Here is a 27060-nt window from a genome sequence, read left to right as displayed (position 1 = left end):
AAGAAAATGAATGGTTTGATTGGGTGGGGCTGGGGGGGGGGGGGGGGCGGGGGAGGACACAACAGTTTACATGTTGATTATAAATATTGATAGAAAATGAAAAATGAAAAAAAAAAAAAAAAAAAAAAAAAAAAAAATGGTGGGGGGGTGGGGGGGGGGGGGGGACCAAGGTAAGGTGGTGACCAGGTGTAGGTACACAACATCACATGTTTATAATAAATGTTCATGGAAAAGAATGAAAGAAGTTTAATGAAATTCTTCCAATTGGTTGGTTTGTTATGTACAGATCTGTGGATTTTTAAACAATTAAAGGGCAATAACTATATGGAAAATTGACCAATCGAAAAAAACCTTGAAGGGCATTGTCGCAGTATCTTGGTTCATGTCTGTTTCAAGTTTGATGAAATTCTACCTGCTAGTTACTGAGAAATGGCTGCAGACGGACATTTTTTATTAAATCAAGGGCAATAACTCTGAGGGAAATTGACCTATCAAAAAAAAAACTTGACGGGCATCAGCACAGTATCTTGGTTCATGTCTACTTCAAATTTGATGAAATTCTACCTGTTAGTTACTGAGAAATAGCTGCAGACGGACATTTTTTATTAAATCAAGGGCAATAACTCTGAGGGAAATTGACCAATCAAAAAAAAAACTTGACGGGCATCATCGCAGTATGTTGGTTCATGTTTATTTCAAGTTTCATGAAATTCTACCAAGTAGTTACTGAGAAATGGCTGCGGACGGACGGACGGATGGACTGACGGACTGACGGACGGACAACGCCATTTCAATACCCCCCTCCCGATTTCATCGGCGGGGGATAATTAAGTGAAGACACCACATGGATTACTGTTAAGCAGAGTACAAAAGCAGCACTGTACACACATAAATACACCTTGCATACTTATGAAATAATGAACCAGGGTTGGGGGTGGGGATGGGAGATGGGGTTAAAGGTTATAATAGATGTGAAAAAATAGTGTATAAAATATACAAGTAATCTGGCCCTTTTTCATACAGTGTAAGAGTATATAATTGCACTGGAAGAGTAAATTTTATCTAACTTGATATGAAACAAACATTTATACAATGAAACAATTGTGAAAAAAAATTCTCTCCCTAAAAGAGTAAAAAGAGGTTAACTGAAAACTACCACCATTCTATCAGTCCTCAACCATCTATAAAAAGACCAAAACATTAACACACCAAGAAGTTTCACATGGTACTTTCAAATTTTCAGGGATTTTCCTGAAATGTGTGAAAAACATTCAAAAACTTGGCATTGATATTCCACACAGAACCAGACTGATTTCCCTATATCTAAATAATTAATTCAAACAAGGCTGGCTCCAGTCTGGCGAGTACTATGCAATCTGAAATCACTGAATCAAATAAACATTCAAACTTTATTTGCTCTAACTCAGATAATTTTAATACCACACTTATCTCAAACTCATCATCAGGTCCCGACAAAATCTGTATAAAATGTGGAATATTTGATGGCTAGAACTGCAAAAAATTCGAACAAACTTTGCAGGTCCCGTTGAGTTCTAATAAACAAAGTTTGACTGTATTTACCAAAGAGCAATGACACATGTGATTTAACATGTCATGTTTTCATCCCAATATTGCCATTCCACGTCAGTTGCCTTTATAAAAGATCTGCTGTTATTAGAAGGGTTTCTATCTCACAACTTGATTATGTCATATGGAGGCTTTCCAACTTTTAACCCTTTCCCTGCTTAATTTCTAAAATGAACTTGTCCATCCTCCAATTTGGACAGAACCAAAAGGGGTGCTTACCAAAAAGATAATGGCTGAATAGCGAACAGTGCAGATCATGGTCAGACTGCACGGATGTGCAGGCTGATCATGATCTACACTGGTCGCAAAGGCAGAATCAGTCGTGTCCAGCATGGTAAGGGTTAATAGAGGAAGAAAGACCCAAGGTAGCACAGGCAGGGTAGAAACACAGGCCTTCCATTGCCTATCTGGTCGAAAACCCCAAATGAAATAATATAAAAATCCTTGCTTGGCTTGGAACTGACAGCAATGAGGGACAAATGATTCACAGTCCAAGACCTTTACCACTTGACCCCTAGACATTTTCAAAATATTCGCAACACACAATAAAATGGCATCTTCATGCATGAAAACTATATATGAGGTAAAATCATCTAAGAAATCCACAATACTGAGGAATGTACTGTTTGTTGTTGATGTTGTTGTTGTTCAGTACCATTTAATTGAAAGTGTCATGTAAATGAAGTGTCATGTTATCATCAATTAAGTATCATCAAGTATCATAAATGAAGAAAAATGAAACAGATTGGTCCTAGAGATTTTGTCACAGAAATAAAAGATACTCAACATGACATAAAATGAGATTATCAAGCAAGCATTACTGGGCAGTTTCTGTACTAACTGCAAGATGAGTACTAACATAGAAATTTTTAAACTCCCTTAAGGTAGCGGACCCGTAATGACAATCGGCAAATTTCATATTCTACGTATGCGATTTCAGCATTCTCCATTTATTACAAAAAGTCATGTATGCATTGAAGAAGATTGAAGTGAAGAATGCTGATTTGCCAAAGGAGATTATGTAATCACATGGAAATTTCCAAATGCATAATTATGGTCCAACTACCTTAAAATAATAATTAGACAATGGAACCCTAAATATCAATTTTTTTCTAAACTAACTTGTAAATTTCAAACTGGATGTGTTACAGTTTGTGATCTTATTTCAGTTTGTTTTGTCACATAAGTATGTAGTAAAAGGATTATTAGCTTCATATTGACAAATATGCATCTAACCATTTGCACCGCTGGAGTAATGCAGGATCTCCCTTGCAGAACTTATGTATATTTCTCAACACAAATCTAATACTCCTTTAAGGTAGCTCTGCACATTTGATACACCGGAAATGATGGCGTTACATCATTTTTCCGGAAAACATAGAATAAAGCCTGGATTGGTAATGAAAATCATTTTATGAATTAATGGCAACCCTTGAGTAAATTTATTTCAGTGGCACTGTTACTATCTATCTAAAGTTGAAATATAATATTAAAGGTCCAACTTTTCAAATCAGTCTAGCAAAAAATCAAGCACACAACCCTATCTTTTATATTTGCTGAATTTTCTAAGCATATTCTGAAGTTTTGAAAAAACAGGGTTTAATCAAATTCTACATTGTAGAAAAAATTTCAGTCTGAACGTGCAGAACTACCTTAACTACTGAATTACACAAAGTTATTAAACCACAGAGCAAACAATCTAAATATATCAATATTGCAATTACAATATCACAGAGGATCCAGTCTAGACTAGCGCTTTGAAATGAACAACATTAAACTGGAAAGCATCAATAAACCTTGAATTAACCCTTACCCTGCTAAATTTCTATAATGAACTTGTCCATCTTTCAATTTGGACAGTACCATTAACTGTTAAAAGGGGCGCTTACCAAAAAGATACTGACTGAATGGCGAACAGTGCAGATCATGATCAGACTGCACGGATGTGCATTAATTTATTTATTTATTTGGGTTTTACGGCGCACCAACACAGTATAGGTTATATGGCGCCAAACAGGACTACAAATTTTGGTTCCATATCTCATTTACATCGAAATAAAAACATGAGGTATGGAATCAAAATTTGCATACCTGCTGGAATCACAGTGTTACAGCAAAACCAAGTGTTAAGACCCTATTAGTCGCCTCTTACGATCATGCAAGGGTAAGGCAGTGGTTCCAATTCTTTTCATACACAGATCGTCCCAGAACCACATGGATGTGCAGGCTGATCGTGATCTACACTGGTCGCAAAGGCAGAATCAATCGTGTTTAGCATGATAAGGGTTAATAGAAGGTATCTGTTTATTTCAGTGAAAATTCTTTCAAAAAGTAAATACCAGATGTAACAGTTTCAAATTTTGAAGACTGACCTTATAAGTAAGTCAATACAGTCCTTTCATTTCATGCATTTTCAATGGTTTTGATTAAATTTTACCCAACTTTTCTACATGAACTACCACTCAAAGTTACTGTGTAAACAGTGCCAGATAAACAAGAGCTGTCCATAAGACAGCCAAGCTCGACTATTCGAAATATTGCCCCAGAAGCAGGAAAATATTACCCAAAAAGGTTAAATATCAAAAGAGTTTTAAGTTCAAAAGGGGGAATAATTCGACCAAAATGCATATCAGTTATGGGACTTGCTGCTATCAACTAGTTTTATAACCCCGAAGGCACATGTGAAGTTTCAATTCAATATCTGCATTAGTTTTGGAGATAATAACTTGCATGTAAAACTTTAATCAAAATTTTCTAAGTCTAAAAGGGGGCATAATTTGCTCAAAAAACATGTCAGAGTTATGGGACTTGACCCAGTGAGGTTGGTAATTGATCTAGAAAAAGAAAAAATAAGTTTCAAATCTATATGCCTTTTAGAAATAGCTGTATGTACTTGCACGCAAAACTTTAACCAGAATTTTCTAAGTCCAAAAGGGGGCATAATTTGGCCAAAATGAAGGTCAGAGTTATGGGACTTGCTGCTATCAACTAGATTTATAACCCCGAAGACGCATGTGAAGTTTCAAATCAATATCTGCATTAGTTTTAGAGATAGTAACTTGCATGTAAAACTTTAACCAAAATTTTCTAAGTCTAAAAGGGGGCATAATTTGCTCAAAATACATGTCAGAGTTATGGGTCTTGACCCAGTGAGGTTGGTAATTGATCTAGAAAAAGAAAAAATAAGTTTCAAATCTATATGCTTTTTAGAAATAGCTGTATGTACTTGCACGCAAAACTTTAACCAGAATTTTCTAAGTCCAAAAGGGGGCATAATTTGGCCAAAATGAAGGTCAGAGTTATGGGACTTGCTGCTATCAACTAGATTTATAACCCCGAAGATGCATGTGAAGTTTCAAATCAATATCTGCATTAGTTTTGGAGATAGTAACTTGCATGTAAAACTTTAACCAAAATTTTCTAAGTCCAAAAGGGGGCATAATTTGCTCAAAATACATGTCAGAGTTATGGGACTTGACCCAGAGAGGTTGGTAATTGACCTAGAAAAAGAAAAAATTAGTTTCAAAGCTATATGCCTTTAATTGATGGCTGTTTGTACTTGCATGCAAAAACTTAACCAAGGTGTGACGCCGACGCCGACGCCGACGCCGACGCCAGGGTGAGTAGAATAGCTAGACTATTCTTCGAATAGTCGAGCTAAAAATACATCGAAGCTGTTTTGCCTACAATGTTGTTTTTTTTCATTTACTCAAATAAATTTTGGTAACAAACAATAGAAAAGAATGTAAAGAAATAAAAATTAGTAAGTGTTTTAGGAAGTGAATAATTCCGCTGTCTTCTGAATAGTGAATAGTTTCGCTGTCTTTACATAGCAGTGCAAAGTTATGCTGTTTTAACTTAATAAACGTATTTCGAAGCTTTGACCTACACACTACATGAAAATTGTCTTCAGAACAAAATAACAAGAAAAGCATTCAATAACATTAGAAATAATAATAGCAAAAACAACTGCAAATCATTTTCGTATTTCAAGAATTCTCTTTAATCCTGCGGCAAAACTGAAAAGCCAAAGGCCTGAAAGGTACAGAATTAGTGAAGAAGAAATAATGCTATCACATTTGCTCTCCCATATTACATATAAGATACTTTAGAGTCTAAATAATATAATATCAGAGAATCTTTATTAATTTATAAACACTCGGAATTGTAAATATGCTGCATGGAATAATTCACTCAGGTTATGCCCCTAAGTAATCATTCCATACAATTCAAAACCTTGGCCAAGTGGTTAAGGTCACTGACTTCAGATCACTTGCCCCTCACCGATGTGGGTTCGAGCCTCACTCAGAGCGTTGAATTCTTCATGTGAGGAAGCCATCCAGATTGCTGACGGAAGGTTGGTGGTTCTACCCAGGTGCCTGCCCATGATGAAATAATGCACCGACGGGCATCTGGCGTCTTCCTCCACCATCAAAGCTGGAAATTCGCCTTAAGACCTATAATTGTCGGTAAGACGTTAAACCAAACAATGATTCATAACCTCTTTGCCATGATTAAATTAATTACAACATGTTTCTTACATACATTATTTCTTAAATAAACCACTAATTTAACAAAACATCACATGCTCTCTTTTGGTTTATAATTAAGATTGCATGCCTATATTCTGCCTATACTACGAACAGTAGATGTAGCTTAGCTGAATACTGGTGCAGAACTACTACAGTAAAATACATTATGCTGATCTAAACAGAAATATATAACAAGAATAATGACAACACTGTACAAAACATGTATCCTGGAAATGCGCAACAATATAAAATTTTTGAGCAGAAACAAGAAATCTGACAGGGAACTCTTGATAAAATGCTCATGTTGATTTGATGTTGATAATATATACCAAAGTTCATCTCAAATGGATGCAACCTGCAGGGGACAATTCAATAAACAAGGTACAAATGAGCCGTGCCATGGGAAAACCAACATAGTGGCTTTGCGACCAGCATGGATCCAGACCAGCATCCATGCTGTTTGCTAACAGTTTTTCCAATCCCAATAGGCTTTAAAAGCGAACAGCATGGATCCTGACCAGACTGCGCGGATGCGCAGGCTGGTCTGGATCCATGCTGGTCGCAAAGCCACTATGTTGGTTTTCTCATGGCACGGCTCATATGTTAAATATTTGCAAGTCTTACTTCATGCTGATGATGTATACCATGTTTAATTTGAGTTGGACTGAAATGGTAGGGCCACTTCATGTTACTGACAAATACCAAGTTTCATTTGGAATGGATGGAAATTGTTCAAGATGAGTACACAATGAAGAGTGATGGATGGACAGATAGGCAGACTGATGCACAGTTCAAACACTACATGCCTCCTAGGTCTTTGACACTGTAGGGCATAAAAAGGCTTTATTTTACACAGTAAGTGTATGCTTCAGGTCTGAACTTTCTAAAACTAACATAGCTAATTGCTACTAACAAAGAACACTAATATAAATGCAAACAACTTACGATTTTGGTGAAGAAGTTTAACAGTAATGATCAACAGTAATAAAATTATCTATATGACTTAGATAAAATCACTCCTTTTCCTCTTCAATCATATTTCAGACTGGGCCCACAATCACAAATTTGAGGTTGGAAATATGTGTAAAACAAGTATCTGAACAGACTAATATTGGAGACCAGTCTATGAATACCACTTCACCATTGGTCAGTTTCAAAAATATGCTCCGATTCTAATCTATTGTTTTCAAACTGGTCTCTAAAATTCATATCTATAGACTTTAACCCTGATTGCATTTTTCCCTTCAGCACAAAACGCAAATCAACCAATTTGAAGGCTGCATTTTTAGATAGATCTCCAATGTCAGTTTTATTAACTTGGGACCTGTGTCCAGAAAAACAACCACTTATTAATAGATATCACCTAAAAATGACGAGGTTTAGCACCTAAATCCTGCATCCTGCATCCACATCTATGACTCTTCTTGTATATCAAACTGGTATTTTTAACTATTAACAGTTACTGGTAACATTAAGCAAATTTTTTCACTTCACATGATGGAAATTATTTATAAAAATGTGCAATACTTCAGTAACCTGCAGTTCTGTGTATTCTTGATATCTTATGGTTTTATTTCAATATCAATCTCTGTGATAGCAAAACTTTTCAAACACTGTAATTTCAGTGTCCAATATATCAAGGGCTGTAATAGTACCTCTGTTTTGCCTTGTCACAAACAGCAAGTCCACTGTGTCCAGCACCATGGACAGTACTTCTGTTTCAATTTCACTTAATGCTTGTAATTCTGATGTGTCTAATATGTCCAGCACCATTGGCATACAGATCAACCTTTGTTAACTACACATTTTGAAGAAAAAATTTCTTCAAATGTAAGCATTATCCTTTGAACTAGAAAAGTTTCAAAGTAAATTGAACTCTGCCAAACAACAGCCTCTTTTCAAGGCCAAACCCTGGTTTTCTATTGTTTCCTGTTTAAGGATGTGCTGTTTTTCTGTTTCATCTTCTAACATCTTGACTAAAGTACAGAAATGCTGAAAGTATCCCCATTTTACTGGTTTGATTTTTTTAAGTAAGTTAAAAATAAAAATGTATAATGCTAATACAAAAACATTCATCAGTGAAGCTCTAGGCTAGAATTGGTTATAAAGCTTGAACAGAGTTGTCTGTCCCTGAGATCGCCCCAGCCGCCATTTGGTTTTGGGTCGCGGAGCTTTAGGCCCGAGTACCCGCCTATTGTAACAGTGTTAGGGAATAAATGCTGTTTATTGGCGTCAATCAGATTCTGTGTCGTCTTTTTCTTCTCCTCTGGTTTACAATTTTTACCTTTATGATGAACACCACTGCAAAAAATAATCATTATCAGCTATTAGGATATGTCAGTATTATTTTAACAATAACTCCTTACAATGTTTATATCATATTTTACTTTAAATATTAAAACTACAAACAAGGAGCTGAGTTCAATAAATGCTTGATGCCCCGGTGGCATCTTTGTCGATACAAAGCAACCTAAGTCCAAAACAAGGTCAAACTGAGGTCAGGTGATGTCTGAAGATGAGGAATGGTCACAGGTTACATCTGCATTAGTATCAAGTCATTCTAGTTAGGGGTATTGATGCTAGACGAAACGGTCCCATTTGGTTAACCTCGTACGGACGGACAGACGGACAGGACAATCACTATATGCCTCCCACATCAGTAGATGCCGGGGCCATAAAAAAGCTGTAGCACTTAAAGGTATACTAGACTTAAATTTCATATTTGAAAACATGACTAAATACTACATAGTATATGTTATGTAAACATAAAATTAACAAGTATAAAAAGTACTAAGGCTTTTACATGCACAGTTTATACTATGCGTATAAAAAGTACTATGCATTAGGTTAAAAACATTACAGGCTTTTACATGCACAGCTGAACACAGAATAAATGTGTAACACTAAAAACTGGAAGTTTTTTTAAACAATAGACCTTTACTGCATGGCATTTAATCATGACTGTAGCTCTACATACACAGTTAATTTAAATATTTAGTAAAGTTAAATATATCTGATGAGGATTTTGTACCTTTTAGAGTAAATATCTAAATATAAAATATTTTATTGAAAGGTAGTCATTGGATATCTTTAAAGTTGAATAAGCCTTTCAATTTTAGGCTAAAAACAGATGAAACAGCTGTCCAAATAGATATTATGCATACTTACATGGTTATAAAAGTGGTTTGTTTAATACTGCACATAAAATTGTACAGATAGAGAAAAGAAGGGTGGTAATCAAAAACAAGATATTCAATAAATCCTGCTGCTATGTTCATCAATTTTCTATCCTTTGTCAAATATTAGAGAAAACAATTATTGGACATAGGATTTAACAAGAAATTAACATATTTTATGTTCATTACAAACTGTGAGAGCTACATTTTAAACTAAGGCATTATGAGCTTTTAAATGAACTCAGCGATAGCCTATTAGTGAAATAGGGGCACTTGACAACTTTCTGACACTGATTGCATTCAGAAAAGACTACAATTTTAAGGGGTCTTATTGCTTGCTGAAGCCTGACAGATTCCCAAAAGCATCTTGAAATATCAGCCTAGTGTCTTTGTTCCTTACGATTTTGCCGAGTTTAGACATATTTCAAGAGTTATCTCATGCCATAAGGGCAGTAAAAATTCATTTACATCAGATTCGTTTCTTCAAATTAGTTGTTGCTTCAGAGTACACACATTTAAGTAGAAGCCATTGTCCATTTGTTTGTCCAAGCAATGGTTAGTTCTTTTATATGTTGTTCTATTTTAGCTGATGCACTACGTACAAGAGCATTCATTTTCTAAGACTACCATCCTAGGTTTTTAAAAATGATACCGAAAATGTAAATCAAACATAACAATAATAAATCCTTCTAGACATAAAAACATTTACCTATACAGGTCAATCTGGTTGCCCGCAACAACATTTATATTCCATACCACTCACATCCATATGCAACACTGGTTGCCCTCAACTACTTTAGCATTTGATTCCTTACTATACCTTCATATGGAACACTCTTGTTGGCTTTAACTACTTTAATACTAGATACGATACCATTCACCTATACTGAACAATGACTGCCTTCAAAAATTTAACATAACATTACATACCGTTTGTTCATAAAGAACACTGTGGTTGCCTTCAAGTACTTCAGAATTATATTTCATACCATTCTCCCATACTGCACACTATTCAACTACTTAAAATTAGATATCATACCATTCTCCCATATGGAACACTCTGGTTGCATTCAACTACTTAAAATTAGATATCATACCATTCTCCCATATGGAACACTCTGGTTGCATTCAACTACTTAAAATTAGATATCATACCATTCTCCCATATGGAACACTCTGGTTGCATTCAACATCTTAAAATTAGATATCATACCATTCTCCCATATGGAACATTCTGGTTGCATTCAACTACTTAAAATTAAATATCATACCATTCTCCCATATGGAACACTCTGGTTGCATTCAACTACTTAAAATTAGATATCATACCATTCTCCCATATGGAACACTCTGGTTGCATTCAACTACTTAAAATTAGATATCATACCATTCTCCCATATGGAACACTCTGGTTGCTTTCATCTTGAGCACTTTCATTGGACTAGAGAAGCATTTAGTACTGAGGTGTTGTAATGTCCAATCCCAGTTATAGTCATCAAAATTACAGAATTCCTGAAATATATATATCACTACTTACTTAGTATGCTAAAAAGAATTCATAACAAAGTAAATTATGGCAGCGATCAAATCAGTCAATATGAACAAAAGATATCAAATCGAAGTCAGTATAGAACAAAAGCTATCAAATCACAGTCAGTATAGAACAAAAGCTATCAAATCACAGTCAGTATGGAACAAAAGTTATCAAATCACAGTCAGTGTGTAATCACAGTTTGTATGGACCAAAAGTTATCGTATCATTGTCTGTATGGAGTAAATAGACTATGAATCACTTCTATACTTTAATTTGCAGCAAGTGCATGAAATAAGAAGACTGCAAGTGCACAAAAAATGTGAAAAGGGGCATAATTATAACGAAAACATAAGGTCATCAAATTAAACTATAGTGTCTTTAGAAATGTTAACCTCTAGAGTTAACAAAGCAGCCTGTAGCAATCAGGGACTTATGCTAGCTATGAGGAATCTTCAACTCAATTTTATTTGTACATGATGAAAATAGTCTTTTGAAGTCTCATGCCAATTTTTTTTCTCAGCTAAATATAATACTGTCTTTAAATAATTCCATAATAATTTGGATTTATAATAATTCTTTCTTCAAAATACTATTGAATTTACAATACATTAATTTTGTTTAAAAATATTTATTTATTTATTTATTTATTTTGGTTTTACGGCACACCAACACAGTATAGGTTATATGGCGCCAAACAGGACTACAAATAGAAGACTCACAAATTATCATTTCGAAACACAACAGCAGACTTAAATAATTTTTACTCTAGACAGTTTTGTGAGTGTACTAATGGGAGTATTTTCCCTTTACCTGAATGGGGACAAATCATAACTAAATTTGTTCAGAAGGAATATCGTCTAAACCGGTGTATAATATGCATCCATCATGAGAAAAAAAAAAATTTAAGAAATTTTAGGCCTCTGCCGTAAATGATTTTTTATTTTTTTTTTTTTTTTTATTTTGTTGGGTTTAACGTCGCACCGACACAATTTCAGGTCATATGGCGACTTTCCAGCTTTAATGGTGGAGGAAGACCCCAGGTGCCCCTCCGTGCACTATTTCATCACGAGCGGGCACCTGGGTAGAACCACCGACCTTCCGTAAGCCAGCTGGATGGCTTCCTCTAAATGATTTTTTAAGAACTCGCATACATATGCATACATACATATATACATACTCAAAGACAGAAATCAGACAACGATAATGGCTTAAGGGAACAATAAAAATCTAGATTTATATTTATTTTCCTTTAAATATTCAAGAGAAATATATGTCATCTATCTGTGCGTTTTTTCTTCTTAGTTTTTCCTTTTCCGTGTGCAAGTTCCGCACCTTGCCAATACATCAATATCAGGATTTATGACATTGCTATCCTACCAATATTCTGCCATCCCAGTACAAAATTAAGAGTTTATCTACACTACTGTCAACTGGAAAATATAAGAAAGTGTTTAATTTTTGCTATTATTCACCAATTTTTTTATTCACAAATTCTTAACTTCATTTTAATATTTAATTTTTATGATAATAATTTCTACAATGGTGTGTTAAAAGTGCAAATTCTTGGTATTGGGATTACATCCTGATATAATAGAAGAGATAGCTGTGACATCACGCATTAACATCTGTTTATCTGGTGGTGGGCAAAACAAATGTTTTTACATCGTTTGTGTATGGGATCGGAATTTCTGATTTTTAGTAACTTTTTTGCTTATTTATGGATTTTCAAAATTCAAGAAGTTCTGAAATACAATCTTCATATTTTTGTATTCAAATATCTTTTTAAAATGAATAATCGTTTTAAATGACATATAATTTAAATAGTGGCGTTGTGATGTTCAAAACTTTTAGAAAAACACTAAGTTAAGCACTCATAAGTAATCCATTTTATTTCAAAATAATAATTAAAAGTAATTAATAAATTGCTTGTTTTATAACCTTTCCATTGATAAAAAAATTATTGATATAAGTTGTTTTGAGAAAGTTTAGGCCTTTAGAAAAACATCACTGTGTACAAAAAACATGGACGTTCGGCATCTGCCCACCCGATTACTGTCTTATCAGTTCTAAAAATAGAAAATACAACGGATTTGTATACAAACACGATCTCTCCTATAAAATCATGAAATAAACGTCCTGTGAATATTTCTCAATATACGGTAATAGATTATATATTTCCATGTAGTTCAATACAATATACACTATCTCTACTCCTTTTCAATAATTATATACTATCATATTTGACCCAGCTGTTTATATCAATACACCATTTGCATATATATTTGATTTGTCTATCAATAGTCAGGCTGTATTAGAGTAAATGAACCAGTCATTTCTATGTCAAATCAGAGGTTTTTAGATGAAGTTTTGTCAGGACTTTGATTGAATACTGTAAAATCAATAATGTTCCTGGTGGACTAATTTTTGTGGATTTCATGGTTGATTTAATCCAAGAAATTCAATCGTAACTTAGTTACTACAAAGTAAAATTTCACTTCATTTTATATTCAAAATTTTAAATCCACAAATTCAAATCTGCACAAAAAAGATGTTTTGGCCTAAACCATGAATGTCATGTAATTACATAATTTCATGCACTCGTGATTTAATTATTGCGCATCCGAACTCCTGCCCATATTTTTTTAACTGATAAAATATTGGGACATATTTATTATTTCTTAATTCTAACTCTTTGCTAAAGTTTTATTGGAATTTTTTTAAAAGAGGTTGATATTAAATGCCGTTCTAATACAATGGCTTAAACTACATTTAATTAAAAGTTATATTGTACAAACCTTTCCGCAGCGTTTAATCTCTTTAAAGAGGTCAATATTAAATGCCATTCCCATATTGTGCCTTGACGAGATCCAGTTGGCAACTTCAACCTTGAAAAGAAATAGAGACAATTGAAGACTTGAACATTTTCATAGGCGTAGGAGCAGAAAGAGGGAAAGGGAAGTAGCCTATGCTATGCATCCCCCTCCACCAAAAAAACAACAACAAAACTTTTGACTCAAAAATAACAGTTGATAAAGGAAAAGCCAATTTGACAGACCATAAAAATGTACCAATAAGGATTTGATGTGATGTCTGAAAAATATGGTAGGCTAAGCCGGCTGCACGTCCCCACACACCAACAGCCAAATTTAAGATCGCTACTATACCAATTATCTTTAAACTTTTCTTAAGAGCTGAAATCATACGAAAAAAAGCTTTCAGATTAAAATTACACAGGGAGAGACTAACAATGTTTCATATAGTATTAGACACAGCATTTTTGGAACTACTTTCTTATCTCCCAGTGTATGAATTTATTCATGAATATGCTAACAAAGCAGACGAATTGACATCACTAAATGAGCTGAAAAACAATTTACCTATGTATTAATTTACATAAACTTTAAAGCTGCTTGCCCGAAGTTAGTATTAAATTTTTCAACATATTAATTTCCGCCAACTTTGGCATAAAATGTACATAAAACACAGAAAAATTATTAAGTGAGTGAAAATAAGTGTTAAACATTGATAAAGAAGCAAGAAAAATGTTCATTTTCTCCTTTATTTTGAAAGTAATGAAACCCTTTTGCACAATATTTTAGTAGTTTATTAGGCTTCTTTGCAAAATATTATAGGTCAGCAAGTTTGTGCCACTGGTCAATTTCACAGTTGCACTTTTGAGAGAGAGAAAAATTCGACTAAAAATTGAAACAAGTAGTTCTAAGTGTCCTGCATGAGAAATATCATTAATAAAAAACCTTTCATTAGTTTTGAAAGCATGCAATTCTGTTTGTATATATTCAAACTACCTTTATATTTGTAGGAATGCATGAAGTAAAGGAAAAAACATAGTTTCTTTACCAAACAATTATTTGTGTGATTTAATTCTGTTCATTTGAAACAAAACTAAATTGGCCAGTTTGATATATTTTGATAATTCTGAAGCAAAGCCAGTACTGAAATTATCTATGAATGTTTACATCAACTTTATAACTTTATGTACATAACAAATTACCTATTTAAGCATATTTCACTATGATAAAAACTAAAACTAATTTAACAATTATATCATACAATAAGTGAAGCGAGACTAAATACAATAAGTGAAGCGATACTAACTGCTACAACATTTTTCAAAGATATTAACAACTTTGTAATTTATTATAATAAATAGGTATGTACTTTTATCCAAGGTTAATTTGTTGTGGGTTTTAAGTCTAAATGACACTATTCAGTGAGTTCATACTGTGACTCATTTGGTTCATGACTGTGGATAAAGACCCTAGGTTTTCCTCTATCATTGTTTCTGGCATAGGCGAGCACCTGGGTAGAACCACGGACCTTCCATGATCCAGCTGGATAGCTTCATCACATGAAAAATTCTACACCCCAAAACTAATGATATTTTGAATCCACACTGGTGAAGCGAAAGTGAATATAAGTCAGTGACAGTCACCGTTCTGCCACAGAGGCCCCTTTATCAAAAAGAAAACTTCTCTTAGGACTTTTTTTTCTTGAAAAATGTTTCTTTTCCAAGCAAGCCAGATGGGTTAGATGGTACTATTTACTTGTTTAGTTGAATCCTTACTGAAGTATTTATTTTTATTCAAAAACTTTTTACACATTTTAGGTTGAAGCACACCCTCATCTTATAAATACACCTAAAGATGATTTATAAGTAAAAACACAGCAAAACAATACTTTTAGTATTGAGTTTTTCAGAACTTAACCCTTTGATTCAGCTGTAGTTAGATTATTTTGTTTGCAATCTGTGCCATCTGAATCAATGAAATCAATTAAAACCACAAATTAGAAAATTAATGAGAACTGAACAAAAGCCATGTTTTCTAAAAATTGTGATATTTGCAGAATATTTGATATCCAGATCTCAAAACACTGTTCTCCGTCAGTAATTTCAACAGCTGATTTAACGTCATACAACCAGTCAAAATTACAGCCATGAAGTTGAGACTTCATATGATACATGAATTTACATGTACGTTTATACATGTAGTTAGATAAATATTTTTGGTATGCTATTGTACATTGTATTTACTAATCATATAGGAAAATATGGCAGTTGAGCAGTTAAATACAAACCCATCTTTTATTTAATGCAAGTGAACTAAGTTCTAATAAAAAAATATAATTATTTCTTGACAGGATAGATCTGTTCATCCACATTAATTATAAATAGCAAACATGTTTAAATCTAACTGCTCAATTGTCACATTTTCCTAAATACATATACTGGTAAATTTATAGTTTTAATATTCAGAAAGTAAACATCTCATATAGCAATGAATAAAGAATCTCATTCAAAATACAGAACTAAACCCTCCAATACACGTACCAAACCTCACACTTTGTTGTTTTTTTAAGTGCCTGTGTACTACAACAAATATCTATCTATGAAGCATTCATTTTCAATTATTTTTTTCATGCATGTCAATAGAAATGGAGAATGTTTTATTTTCCATACAGAAAAAGCAGTGAATAAAGAAGAGTTATTATAACTATTAAATGTTTCACATTACATAACACCCCTCTAGGGCAATGAATCTAATATGCTATTAAATGTTCAGGTTGGAAGTACATGTATTCAATTTATATTTTAATTTATACAATCATGTTTTTGAAAGCCTCAAGCATACATCTTCATTTATCTTGTTACACTGAATTGATCAAACACTTCATAATTATATACATCTACAGGTTATATGCATAAATTATGTACCTGTTTATCATACAGCTAACAATAAATTGAAAGACAATAACTGCTATTTTTTGGTGCGACTATTCTTTACAGTCAACTCCTATGGAACAGTACATTCAACGAGACCCACTTACATTATGTCTCACGATCACTCATAAATAATATAAATGTAAATGTAGGGATAATGCCTGTTTTTTCGTGTTATCACCGTTAAACATCTGCAAAACCCTGAGGAATTGGCTGGTGCCCGAGTATGGTAGGGAGAGGGTACCAACATATCCCGAGGGAATCTGCAGCAGATGTTATAACGTGAACTGAACATGAGCTAATGCTATTCGAGTATAAACATGTAAGAAGCTAAAACAATGAATACATTGCATATAAATGTCTTTAAATGTCCATGAAATGCCCAGGGATGTCAATGTTGTTTGATCAGGATGACATCATTTCCTTTTGAATTATCGGTTTCGGGGCTGTAATATGCTTACATTTTGCCATGGAACAGGCCCATGTGTAGAACCACACATCTCCAATTAGCCAGATGAATAGATTCCCCACATGAATAAATTCTACACTGGAGGAGCAGCAGTGAGCAGAAAATGATTTAAGTCGAATTTTGACCACAAGGCCAGGTAGCCCCAGATTGCTGAATGATATTACGAGAGCACCGCGTGCGAGTGCCAACACTTATTTGTAAGAGCTTGACATTTAGCAATATGCAAGATTCTTGGCCTTCTTACTCACCTACGGAAGTTAAAAATGTGTAAATTTTCAATGCTGTAACTCGTATTATAAATTTATCCCAGATATACCAATTTAAGGGCCATAAGTCCCAACAGAAAGCAAGGCAGTGTTATTCTTCTTGGCATCTAATGATGAGAAACAAGTGTGCAAAGTTTCAAAGCTATTGCTCTTATAGTTTTTCAAGAAAAAATTGACCTAACCCACAGTGTAACCAACACCAAAACTGACAATCAAGTGAAGACAATATCACACGGATTCTAGACTTATTTTAATCAGACAAGCTTATAACAACAAGTAACAGAAAGCTAAAGCTGGTGTCTGAAATAAAACAATAAGATTATTAAAACAGTAAAAAAAGTATCTCTGTTACACATTTCATTTTTCAAAGCTAGTGCAAAAGAATAAGCCAACAACAGAGCATCTTTATGGCCATATTGCAGACTGGGTAAACTTTGTGAAGCTTCTATCAGTATTTCCTCACTTAAGGAGGTAGGTTACCTTGTTACAAGGGTAAATTCAAATGAGTTGAACAGCAACATTGTTTTGTATTTCGTGTAATATGAAGTTTTAACTGCTACAATTTCAATTTCGTTTGTCTCCTTCCCTTCAAGTTTAATTTTTATCCAGGTTTGAAGAACATGACCCTCCAAACGTATTTCATATTGAAAGAAGAAGGAAAATACGGAAATTTAACACTTTTCAGTGTATTTTAGTTTCATTGATATTCGTAGAAGTCTGCATAATTGATAATTTTACTAGAATGCACGTTAGCTTTCTAACATAAGCTTAAAATGCATATGTCGCGGGGCTCGTGTTTCCATGGTAACGCATTTTCTTTCATTTTTAAACAACTATGTATAAAAATAGGGGTTTTCGACGGCTTCAGTGCCATTCTGTTAATAACCATCATGGAATATTTGGGTAATATTATTAGCAAAATGCCATGCACTTTACATGGTACCCTATTTTTCTTAAAGTATAAAGTAACCATGGCAACAGAGATGTTTAAAATAGCTTTAATCATGCTTTTTGTCGTAATTTCTTATAAAAAAATATTGAATAAGATTATCTTTCTAGTTAATGTAGCTTTAAAACATATTAAATTCTAACGTTAGTTATATTTTCGTATTATCTGCATTTATTCAAACAAATTTCACAGGTTAGAATACTTACAGCAGTACCCCTCGTCGGTATTTTTCATGGAAAAATCGTTCAAGTTGGTGTACTATTCTCATGGATATTGTGAAATGAAATAAAAGCTGAAGCTGTGTTTCTTAGATAGACCAGTGTAAACGCTTTTGATATTTTACATTTAGATACATGGGTCACGGGCTTCGTTTCCATGGTAACATCATTCAATTCAAGAAACCACTATTTTCTACTGAAATTTGAACAATTTAGATCTTAGTTTTAGTATATAGTAACAAATTATCAAGGGAACCTGAAAAATAGGTATTACAAATCAAACTGCTAGATTTTTTATTTGAAATGGCCGTAAAAAGTAATCTTTCACCAGCTATATTCCAATAACATTGGTGTAACATCATCATTTTTCTTATATTCTGCATAACGTTTCAATATAACTACATAAAAGAAGCAAAATATGATTATTATTCTGAGCAAAAGACTCATAAAAATTTTTCAGCAAAAAATGGTTATTGAAATATTTAAATAAGGAAATGCACAGAATTACGTACTTTCAAGATAAAGCTACTAATTTTGCGCGGTAACTGACACGTAACGTCATGACGTCAATGACGTCATTTAAAGGCAACATTGTTTTGAAGCGTTTCTGCGGCAATTGTTTTCATTATTTCTACATTATTAAACCATAAAGTATCAGCTCGAAGACAGGTTCATGATTTGTTTTTAGAAAAATGAATATACAAACACATTTAGTTTGTCGTAAATGTCGTCGTAAATCGTCACGTTAGCTTCCGGTTGGACATGCGCACATACAAATATGAAGGTAACCTACCTCCTTAAGGTTGTGGACCCGTAAAGAAACTCCTAAATTTCCATATCATTATATATACCTGTGGCAATTTGGCATTCTTTGGACGTAAAGTAGCTGAACGCACGAACAACTTTCCATAATAAATGGAAAATGCCAAAAATCGCATATATGGAAAGCACTTAATTTTGCTAATTGACATTATGGCTCCACTACCTTAATATTCATCACAGAAATGAGCCGCACCATGAGAAAACCAACATAGTGCATTTGCGACCAGCATGGATCCAGACCAGCCTGCGCATCCGCGCAGTCTGGTCAGGATCCATGCTGTTTGCAAATAGTTTCTCTAATCCGTGCAGTCTGGACAGGATCCATGCTGGTCGCAAATGCACTATGTTGGTTTTCTCATGGTGCGGCTCAAATATTTTTTCAGCTATTTATCTTTATGGACAAAATGCTGATTTTCACTTCAGTGTTTCATGATGTTCACATATAGCAAAATTATAGTTTTTTTTGTGAGAATTACCCAATCTGCTATCTATAGCAAGTGTGTTAATCAGCAGTGAAACATAGATTTTATAAGGCTAAAAGAAAATGCCAAAGCAGTGAAGCATAACACTAACACTTTTCAAATTATCTTTAAAATAAATAAAAATGAACAAACAAAATTGCTAAAGTGTCACAATAATATATTATACACTCATCACTGCAAAAATAAATTTTGACTTTAAGTATACCAGTTCTCTACTTATCAAGTGGACACTGTAATTTTTTGCAATTTCGACAAACTCTGAAAATACGTATCTACATTGGCTGGTTATCCAACTAGACTGAAATTTGGCAATTTTGAATAACTAAAGAGCCATAACTCTAAATCCACTAGAATGATCTGGAAAGTTCCTTGTAACCGCGGTTTGTATAACGAACACAATTTGTAGAGCGAACACTATTTTACTGACGTTTGAAAAGAGCAATGTGTTCACACTTCGGGCCGTCCATGAATCTTTGTGAGAAAGTTGCGAGTCTAGTACCGGTCCTTTCCTGGAGATAGTAAGGTAAACTGCCTGCATATATATGACTGAAATAGTGTTGAAACATGGCTTTTAACCTAAACTAAGCCAAAATGTACGTCAGTAAGAATGACTGTAATTTGTGCTTATTTTTTGTTGGTTATTTCTATCTTCTTTTTTAGAGAGTGCTACATTATGACTATAAGATATGTTGCAGTTACTCCCCTTACCTTGCTTGTAAATAGGCACCTTATGTGAATAGGCATCAATACTATTATAAAATAAATGTTCAAATTTTTATTTTGCACACATTGTCATGAACATGTAAGTATAGAACTCAAATCTACTAAAGGAGAAACCGTCATTAATATAGCAAAATCAAAACAATATATACAAATTAAAGTGTAAATTATACCTATAGTTTTGCTTTTGTCCATTTTAGCACCTACCATAATTTTTTCAATTGGAAATTTGGTAAACTGGACTTTTTGCCATTGTAAATGACACTTAATTTGCATATTTATTTAGGAAAGAATGGGACAATAATGAACAATATTAAAATTCAAAGATTTGGTTACCGTGACTGATTTTTGTTCACTATTGTTAACATGAAATGCCTAGTATATATGTACCTTTTGAACATAATCTTGAGTTAATATAATGATGATATTATACATTTTCTTTTTATTGTTTCCATGAATTAACAAACTAAAGATCATAGAAATGAAACAATTTGTGTTTAATCATGTGCATGAAAGCACATGAAAGCGCTCACCTTACTCTGACGCCATCAGTGATTCTCCTGTTTATTTACGGTTTTCAATAATTTTTATTCTTTATGTCTGTTCGCTATAACCGAGGTGTTTTCCATTGAATTTCGTACTTTGGGAATGGAAAAAGTGTTCGTTATAACCAAGTGTTCCTTATATCAGAGTTCCTTATAAATGAGGTTTACTGTATAAGACTATGTGTTAAAATATCCTCCATTTAATATGCTATATTCCTTACTTTTAAAATTTTCTACATCATTATCAATATACTTTTGTTATAACAAGAATACACACACTCCCCTAAACCCTGATTGCTTAATTCAGTACTCTGACCAGTGTAAGTTATACAGACTGGACATTTTTGTCCTTCTTATTGTAACAACTTCTATTTTTGAAAAATATTTCTGAAAGCCTAAACAGGAGACAACAATTAGATCTAAAGTTTTAATTCAAAGTTTAGAGACCAGTCTTGATATTCCAGCACCTGATTGGCTGTTTCAGAGCACAATTTTGAAACTGACCAATGATAAGCTTGCATTCTAAGACTGGTCTCTATACTGAAGTACATAAATCATATGGCCTGATCAAAGCACATGAAGGTAAAAAAGGCATTAGTTTTCTGTACATTACAACCTTGCTGGCACCCTCCGCACCCGATGGCTTTCCTGTTGTATTATTTCCCTGCACAAGGTTGACGCTTCCAGTTTGATTACCAGGCTATAACAAACAACAGCTTTATGGCAATTTCTGCTTACACTTTGTACTATAGCTTACCACATTCCACAAAATGACTTTCCCAGTCTTCACAATATACAGTTGAACCTGCCTTACTGGCCACCTGTATTAAACAGCCATTTGCCTTTAAATCAGTCAGTCAGCTAACTTCTAAGTTGACTTTCTGTTCTAATTTTGTCTTATGCAGTCACCTGCCTTAGGCAGCCAGAACATGTGACTCTCTTGGCTGGCTGCTTCATACAGGTTTGACTGTACAAGATTAATAGACAATTATTTAATGTACGTGCAGTATACTTGATAAATCTATCATGATGTTTTCTGCCTTACATGTAAAGCACCAAACCAAAAGCAGCTTCTGCCAAACCAGCTGATATATTTTCATAAACCAATAAATATACAAATATCAACCCTAATAAATGTAGACCTTCATAATGCAAAAACATGCGAAAACGCAAGAAATATGATCTGTTTCCTCCACTTGTAAACTTAAAATGAAGCCATCTACAGTAAAAACAAGTGAATGAAGTATTGCTATGCAATACAAAGTCCCCTACTGGAAGGCACCTAATTTTCTCTACTGCAGTATAACATAATGAACTGATATCTGTCAATGATGTATAAACAATATTGTACTATATATACAATATGTTATAACAAAACACTTGGATTAAAATTTATATATATAAAAACCTACAGTTGTTTTCATATTGAATTTTTTTGGCTGATTATAAAAATGTTATCATGTAAGTTATTTATAGTAACAACAAAGGGAAATTAATCTTTAAAAAAAAAAAAAAAATCTATATAATACAAGTCCACAAGAAACTCTTTACCAGGTAGAGATAGGTCAAAATACACCTAAAAATTGGATGTAACATGCATGCTGTACCACAGAAAAGTGGTCTCGATTTTTCTCTACCGCCAGTAATAAAAAAGTTACAATAAAATCTATTTATAGTAAAAACAAAGGGACGTAATTCTAAAAACAAGGGTGCCTCATGGTGGTGAACATTTGGTCCAAGTTACATCAAAATCCCTCCATGCATGAAGAAGAAATGTCCCGTACAAAGTCATTCTTGAATTTGACCTTTGACCTCTAAATATGACCTTGACCTTAGACCTAGGGACCTGGTTCTTGCGCATGACATGTTGTCACATCCAGGGGAATATTTGTGCCAACTGATATTTAAATCCTGCTTTGCATGACAAAGTTATAGACCGGACAGGAAAAAAATCCTCTTGACCTTTGATCTCAAAGTGTGACCTTGACATTTAAGCTAGGGTATTGGGTGTTGCGCATGACACGTCGTCTCATCATGGGAAACATTTATGCCAAGTAATATTGTAATCCCTTGATGGACGACAGAGTTCTGGATCGGACAGGGCAAAAACCTTATTGACCTTTGACCTCCAATTGTGACCTTGACCTTTGAGCTAAGGGTCTGGGCTTTGCGCATGACATGTTGTCTCATCATGGGGAACATTTGTGCCAAGTAATATTAAAATCCCTTCATGGATGGGAAAGTTATGGACCGGACAGGAAAAAAGCCTTGTTGACCTTTGACCTCCAATTGTGACCTTGACCTTTAAGCTAGGGGTCCAGGTTTTGCGCATGACACGTCGTCTCCTCATGGGGAACATTTGTGCCAAGTAATATTAAAATCTCTTCATGGATGGGAGAGTTATGGACGGGACAGGAAAAAAACTCTGTTGACCTTTGACCCCCAATTGTGACCTTGACCTTTGAGCTAGGGGTCTGGGATTTGCGCATGACATGTCGTCTCATCATGGGGAACACTTGTGCTAAGTGATATTAAAATTCCTTAATGAATGTCAGAGTTATGGACCGGACACGAAACAGACCTGTTCATGCTATGTTAACATTTGACTGCTAAGTGTGACCTTGACCTTTGAGCTAGGGGTCTGAAAGTTGTGCAAGACACATCGTCTTATTATGAGGTACATTTGTGCCAAGTAATATTAAAATCCCTTCATAGATGGGAAAGTTATGGACCGGACAGGAAAAAAGCCTTGTTGACCTTTGACCTCCAATTGTGACCTTGACCTTTAAGCTAGGGGTCCAGGTTTTGCGCATGACACGTCGTCTCCTCATGGGGAACATTTGTGCCAAGTAATATTAAAATCTCTTCATGGATGGGAGAGTTATGGACCGGACAGGAAAAAAGCCCTGTTGACCTTTGACCTCCAATTGTGACCTTGACCTTTGAGCTAGGGGTCCGGGATTTGCGCATGACACATCATCTCATCATGGGGAACATTTGTGCCAAGTAATACTAAAATCCCTTCAAGGATGGGAGAGTTGTGGACCGGACAGGAAAAAAGCCCTGTTGACCTTTGACCTCAAATTGTGACCTTGACCTTTGAGCTAGAGGTCCAGGTTTTGCGCATGACACGTCGTCTCATCATGGGGAACATTTGTGCCAAGTAATATTAAAATCCCTTCATGGATGGCAGAGTTATGGACCGGACATGAAATTGTGGACGGACGGACGGAATGACGGAAAAGTGCATTCCTATAGTCCCCGAAACTGGTTTTCAACCAGTAGGGGACTAAGCACACCAATCTTAGTGGTAGAATCAAAAGAATAAAATAATCTTAATAAACCCTATGAGTATACAGATGAGGAAGGATTATCTTGCTACACGGATAAAGCTTTATCACTGGAAATTATTTTCTAGAACATGTGTGGAAACAGCCATCATTCAGGTTCCTATGTGTTTTGGACACATCAAGCAAAATTATTTTACTGCATCCCCATTGTGGTCATTTCCTTTGATAAAAGGTGTAAATAATCAGAGACAGTTATCACATATGCATAACACTGCAGATTTGTATAAGGCAGCGCCAGCATCAAAACCGCGACTGATTATAACCTGTTACACACAGTGAACTACAATTATGTAAATCTAGCATACCTTTCCAGCATTGGCACCAAAATTCTGGGTTTTGTCATAGTTCCCTGCTGCCAGTATCTTACATTCTTTACACTCCCTAGGAAACAGAAAATCCATCTTTGAAATGAATTTGAGCCGCGCCATGAGAAAACCAACATAGTGCGTTTGTGACCAGCATGGATCCAGACCAGCCTGGGCAAATCCAGCCTGCGCATCTGCTCAGTCTGGTCAGGATCCATGCTGTTCGCTTTCAAAGTCTATTGCAATTAGAGAAACTGTTAGTGAACAGCATGGATCCTGACAAGACTGCGTGGATGCGCAGGCTGGTCTGGATTTATGCTGGTCGCAAACACACTATGTTGGTTTTCTCATGGCATGGCTCATTTTACAAAACGTATCATTTCACAACTTTGGTAAATAACATCCTTATTCACGTTAGTGGACTAAGTTAAACATTCTTTCTTATTAACAGGATCTTAGTTATGCAATTTCCATAAATATCGCATTCGCATGTCAAAAAAATCTAGAACACTGCAATTTTCACCAAATTTGAAAGTCCATGTTCATAAAACACTTGTAAATTCTAATTCTGGCAGTTAAACAGTGAACATGTAGCAAGTGCCTCAATTCAATTAATGAAGATTTCCTACATACACAACCTTAGAGCTAAACTACAGTAAAATCATTAAAATTCAAGAGAGATTAGTTTTCATAAACTTCATGTTGTTGCATCAGTCCATGAAATTATTTAAATCCCGATGAATTAGCAAATTTTCAGTTGATCTTATCTTTGAAACACACAAATTTATATCCCCGTGAAGTCATTTTTCTGACAAGATCATGAAATATAATGCCCATGAAATTAAATGATTTTACAATATTGTTTGTTTGTTTTGTTTGCCTTTAAGAAACCCAAACACAATGTTTAGGTCATATGGTAACTTTCCCACTTTTGATGAGGCCTCTCTGGACATTATTTCAGGATTTTTTTTTTTTTTTTCATATTTGTTGGGTTTAACATCACGCTGACAAAATTATAGGTCATATGGCAACTTTCAAGCTTTAGATGGGAGAAAAAGAGCCAGGTGCCCCTCCATGCATGATTTCATCACAGGTGGGCACCTTGGTAATCACCGACCTTCCGTAAGCCAGTTAGATGGCTTACTCACATGAAGAATTCAATGGCCCCAAGCAAGGCTCAAACCCACTTTGGTTAATGTGTCAAGTGATTTGAAGCAATATTTCAGGAATGGCTGAGCACCCTGGTAGAAAAACTGACCTTCTACAAGCCAGCTGGATGGCATCCTCACAAACTGGGCTCACACCCACAGAAGAGAGGGCAAAATGACTGACATCAGCAACTATTACCACTTCACCCACTGCAGCCAAAATTCTTATGATTTTAGCAGATACAATAGGGTTATTATAATAGTAGCTCGATATGGGATGCTGTATTCGGCTCAAGAGGATTTGCCAGATCGGATCTCACGAGGCAAAAAGCACCGAGTGTGATCCGTCCTTGCAAAATACATGAGAGCCGGATACAAAATACCAGATCGAGCTATTGTTGTAATGACTCTTTTATTATATACCTCCGTGTTTTTGTTTGTTGTTTTGTTATCGAACGAAATCTTTGTCAATGTTAAAATAGAAATGAGCGAAGTTTTTGTGTTTCTATTTATAGAACTGTGTCAGATCGTGAATATTTATTGAAAATAGTCCGGCAACATACAATACCAAAGGTACAATACAACTTTTTTTCTGCCTGTTCATATCTACTTGTGAAATAGAAGCAGTATTTTAAACAGAATTTATAAAGGTATATAATAAATGAGCTGCGCCATGAGAAAACCAACATAGTGGGTTTGCGACCAGCATGGATCCAGACCAGCCTGCGCATCCGCGCAGTCTGGTCAGGATCCATGCTGTTCGCTAACGGTTTCTCTAATTGTAATAGACTTTGAAAGCAAACAGCATGGATCCTGACCAGACTGCACAGATGCGCAGGCTGGTCTGGATCCATGCTGGTCGCAAAGCCACTATGTTGGTTTTCTCATGGCACGGCTCAAATATTTTCATATGTACGGAAAACCACCCTATCCTCATGAAAGAACGTACTTGTTGCGAAGATTCTGCATCATCTGGAGAACTGACAGAATATCTGGGGTCACGTAGTAGTCTTCTTCCAACAACAGAACTAATCCTTCATAATTCTTCATCACATTTACTCTTTCAAATATATGGTTCAACTGTAAGTATAAAATTAATCAATGTTCAGTACATGCTTTAACTGTAAGTATAAAGTATATCAACATTCAGTAAATGGTTTAACTGTAGGTATGAGTATATGGTTTAACTGTAAGTATACAGTATATCAACATTCAGT

The 27060-nt window shown here is 34.7% G+C and overlaps 1 protein-coding gene across 3 annotated transcripts in view; it reads right to left on the bottom strand.

Moving 5' to 3' along the window:
- Window positions 1-3540: 3540 nt before the first annotated feature.
- The window catches only part of LOC123546321 (alpha-1,6-mannosyl-glycoprotein 2-beta-N-acetylglucosaminyltransferase-like), a 55581-nt gene continuing 32061 nt past the window's right edge, over window positions 3541-27060 (bottom strand). For 2 of the 3 annotated variants that reach the window (XM_053551825.1, XM_053551826.1), the window contains 6 exons: window positions 26793-26923; window positions 24696-24771; window positions 21657-21740; window positions 13625-13714; window positions 10683-10807; window positions 3541-8420 (listed from right to left, as the gene is read on the bottom strand). In XM_053551825.1, coding sequence (XP_053407800.1) covers window positions 8195-8420; window positions 10683-10807; window positions 13625-13714; window positions 21657-21740; window positions 24696-24771; window positions 26793-26923 — 732 coding nt within the window. In that variant the 3' untranslated portion in view covers window positions 3541-8194. The remainder of the gene's footprint in view (window positions 8421-10682; window positions 10808-13624; window positions 13715-21656; window positions 21741-24695; window positions 24772-26792; window positions 26924-27060) is intronic. The other variant, XM_053551827.1, reaches the window with a different exon arrangement.

This window comes from Mercenaria mercenaria, chromosome 9 (assembly GCF_021730395.1).
Source record: "Mercenaria mercenaria strain notata chromosome 9, MADL_Memer_1, whole genome shotgun sequence".
NCBI classification, from domain to species: Eukaryota; Metazoa; Mollusca; class Bivalvia; order Venerida; family Veneridae; genus Mercenaria; species Mercenaria mercenaria.
Note: the sequence above shows the minus strand (reverse complement) of the source record. Positions and strands in the feature narration are given on the sequence as shown.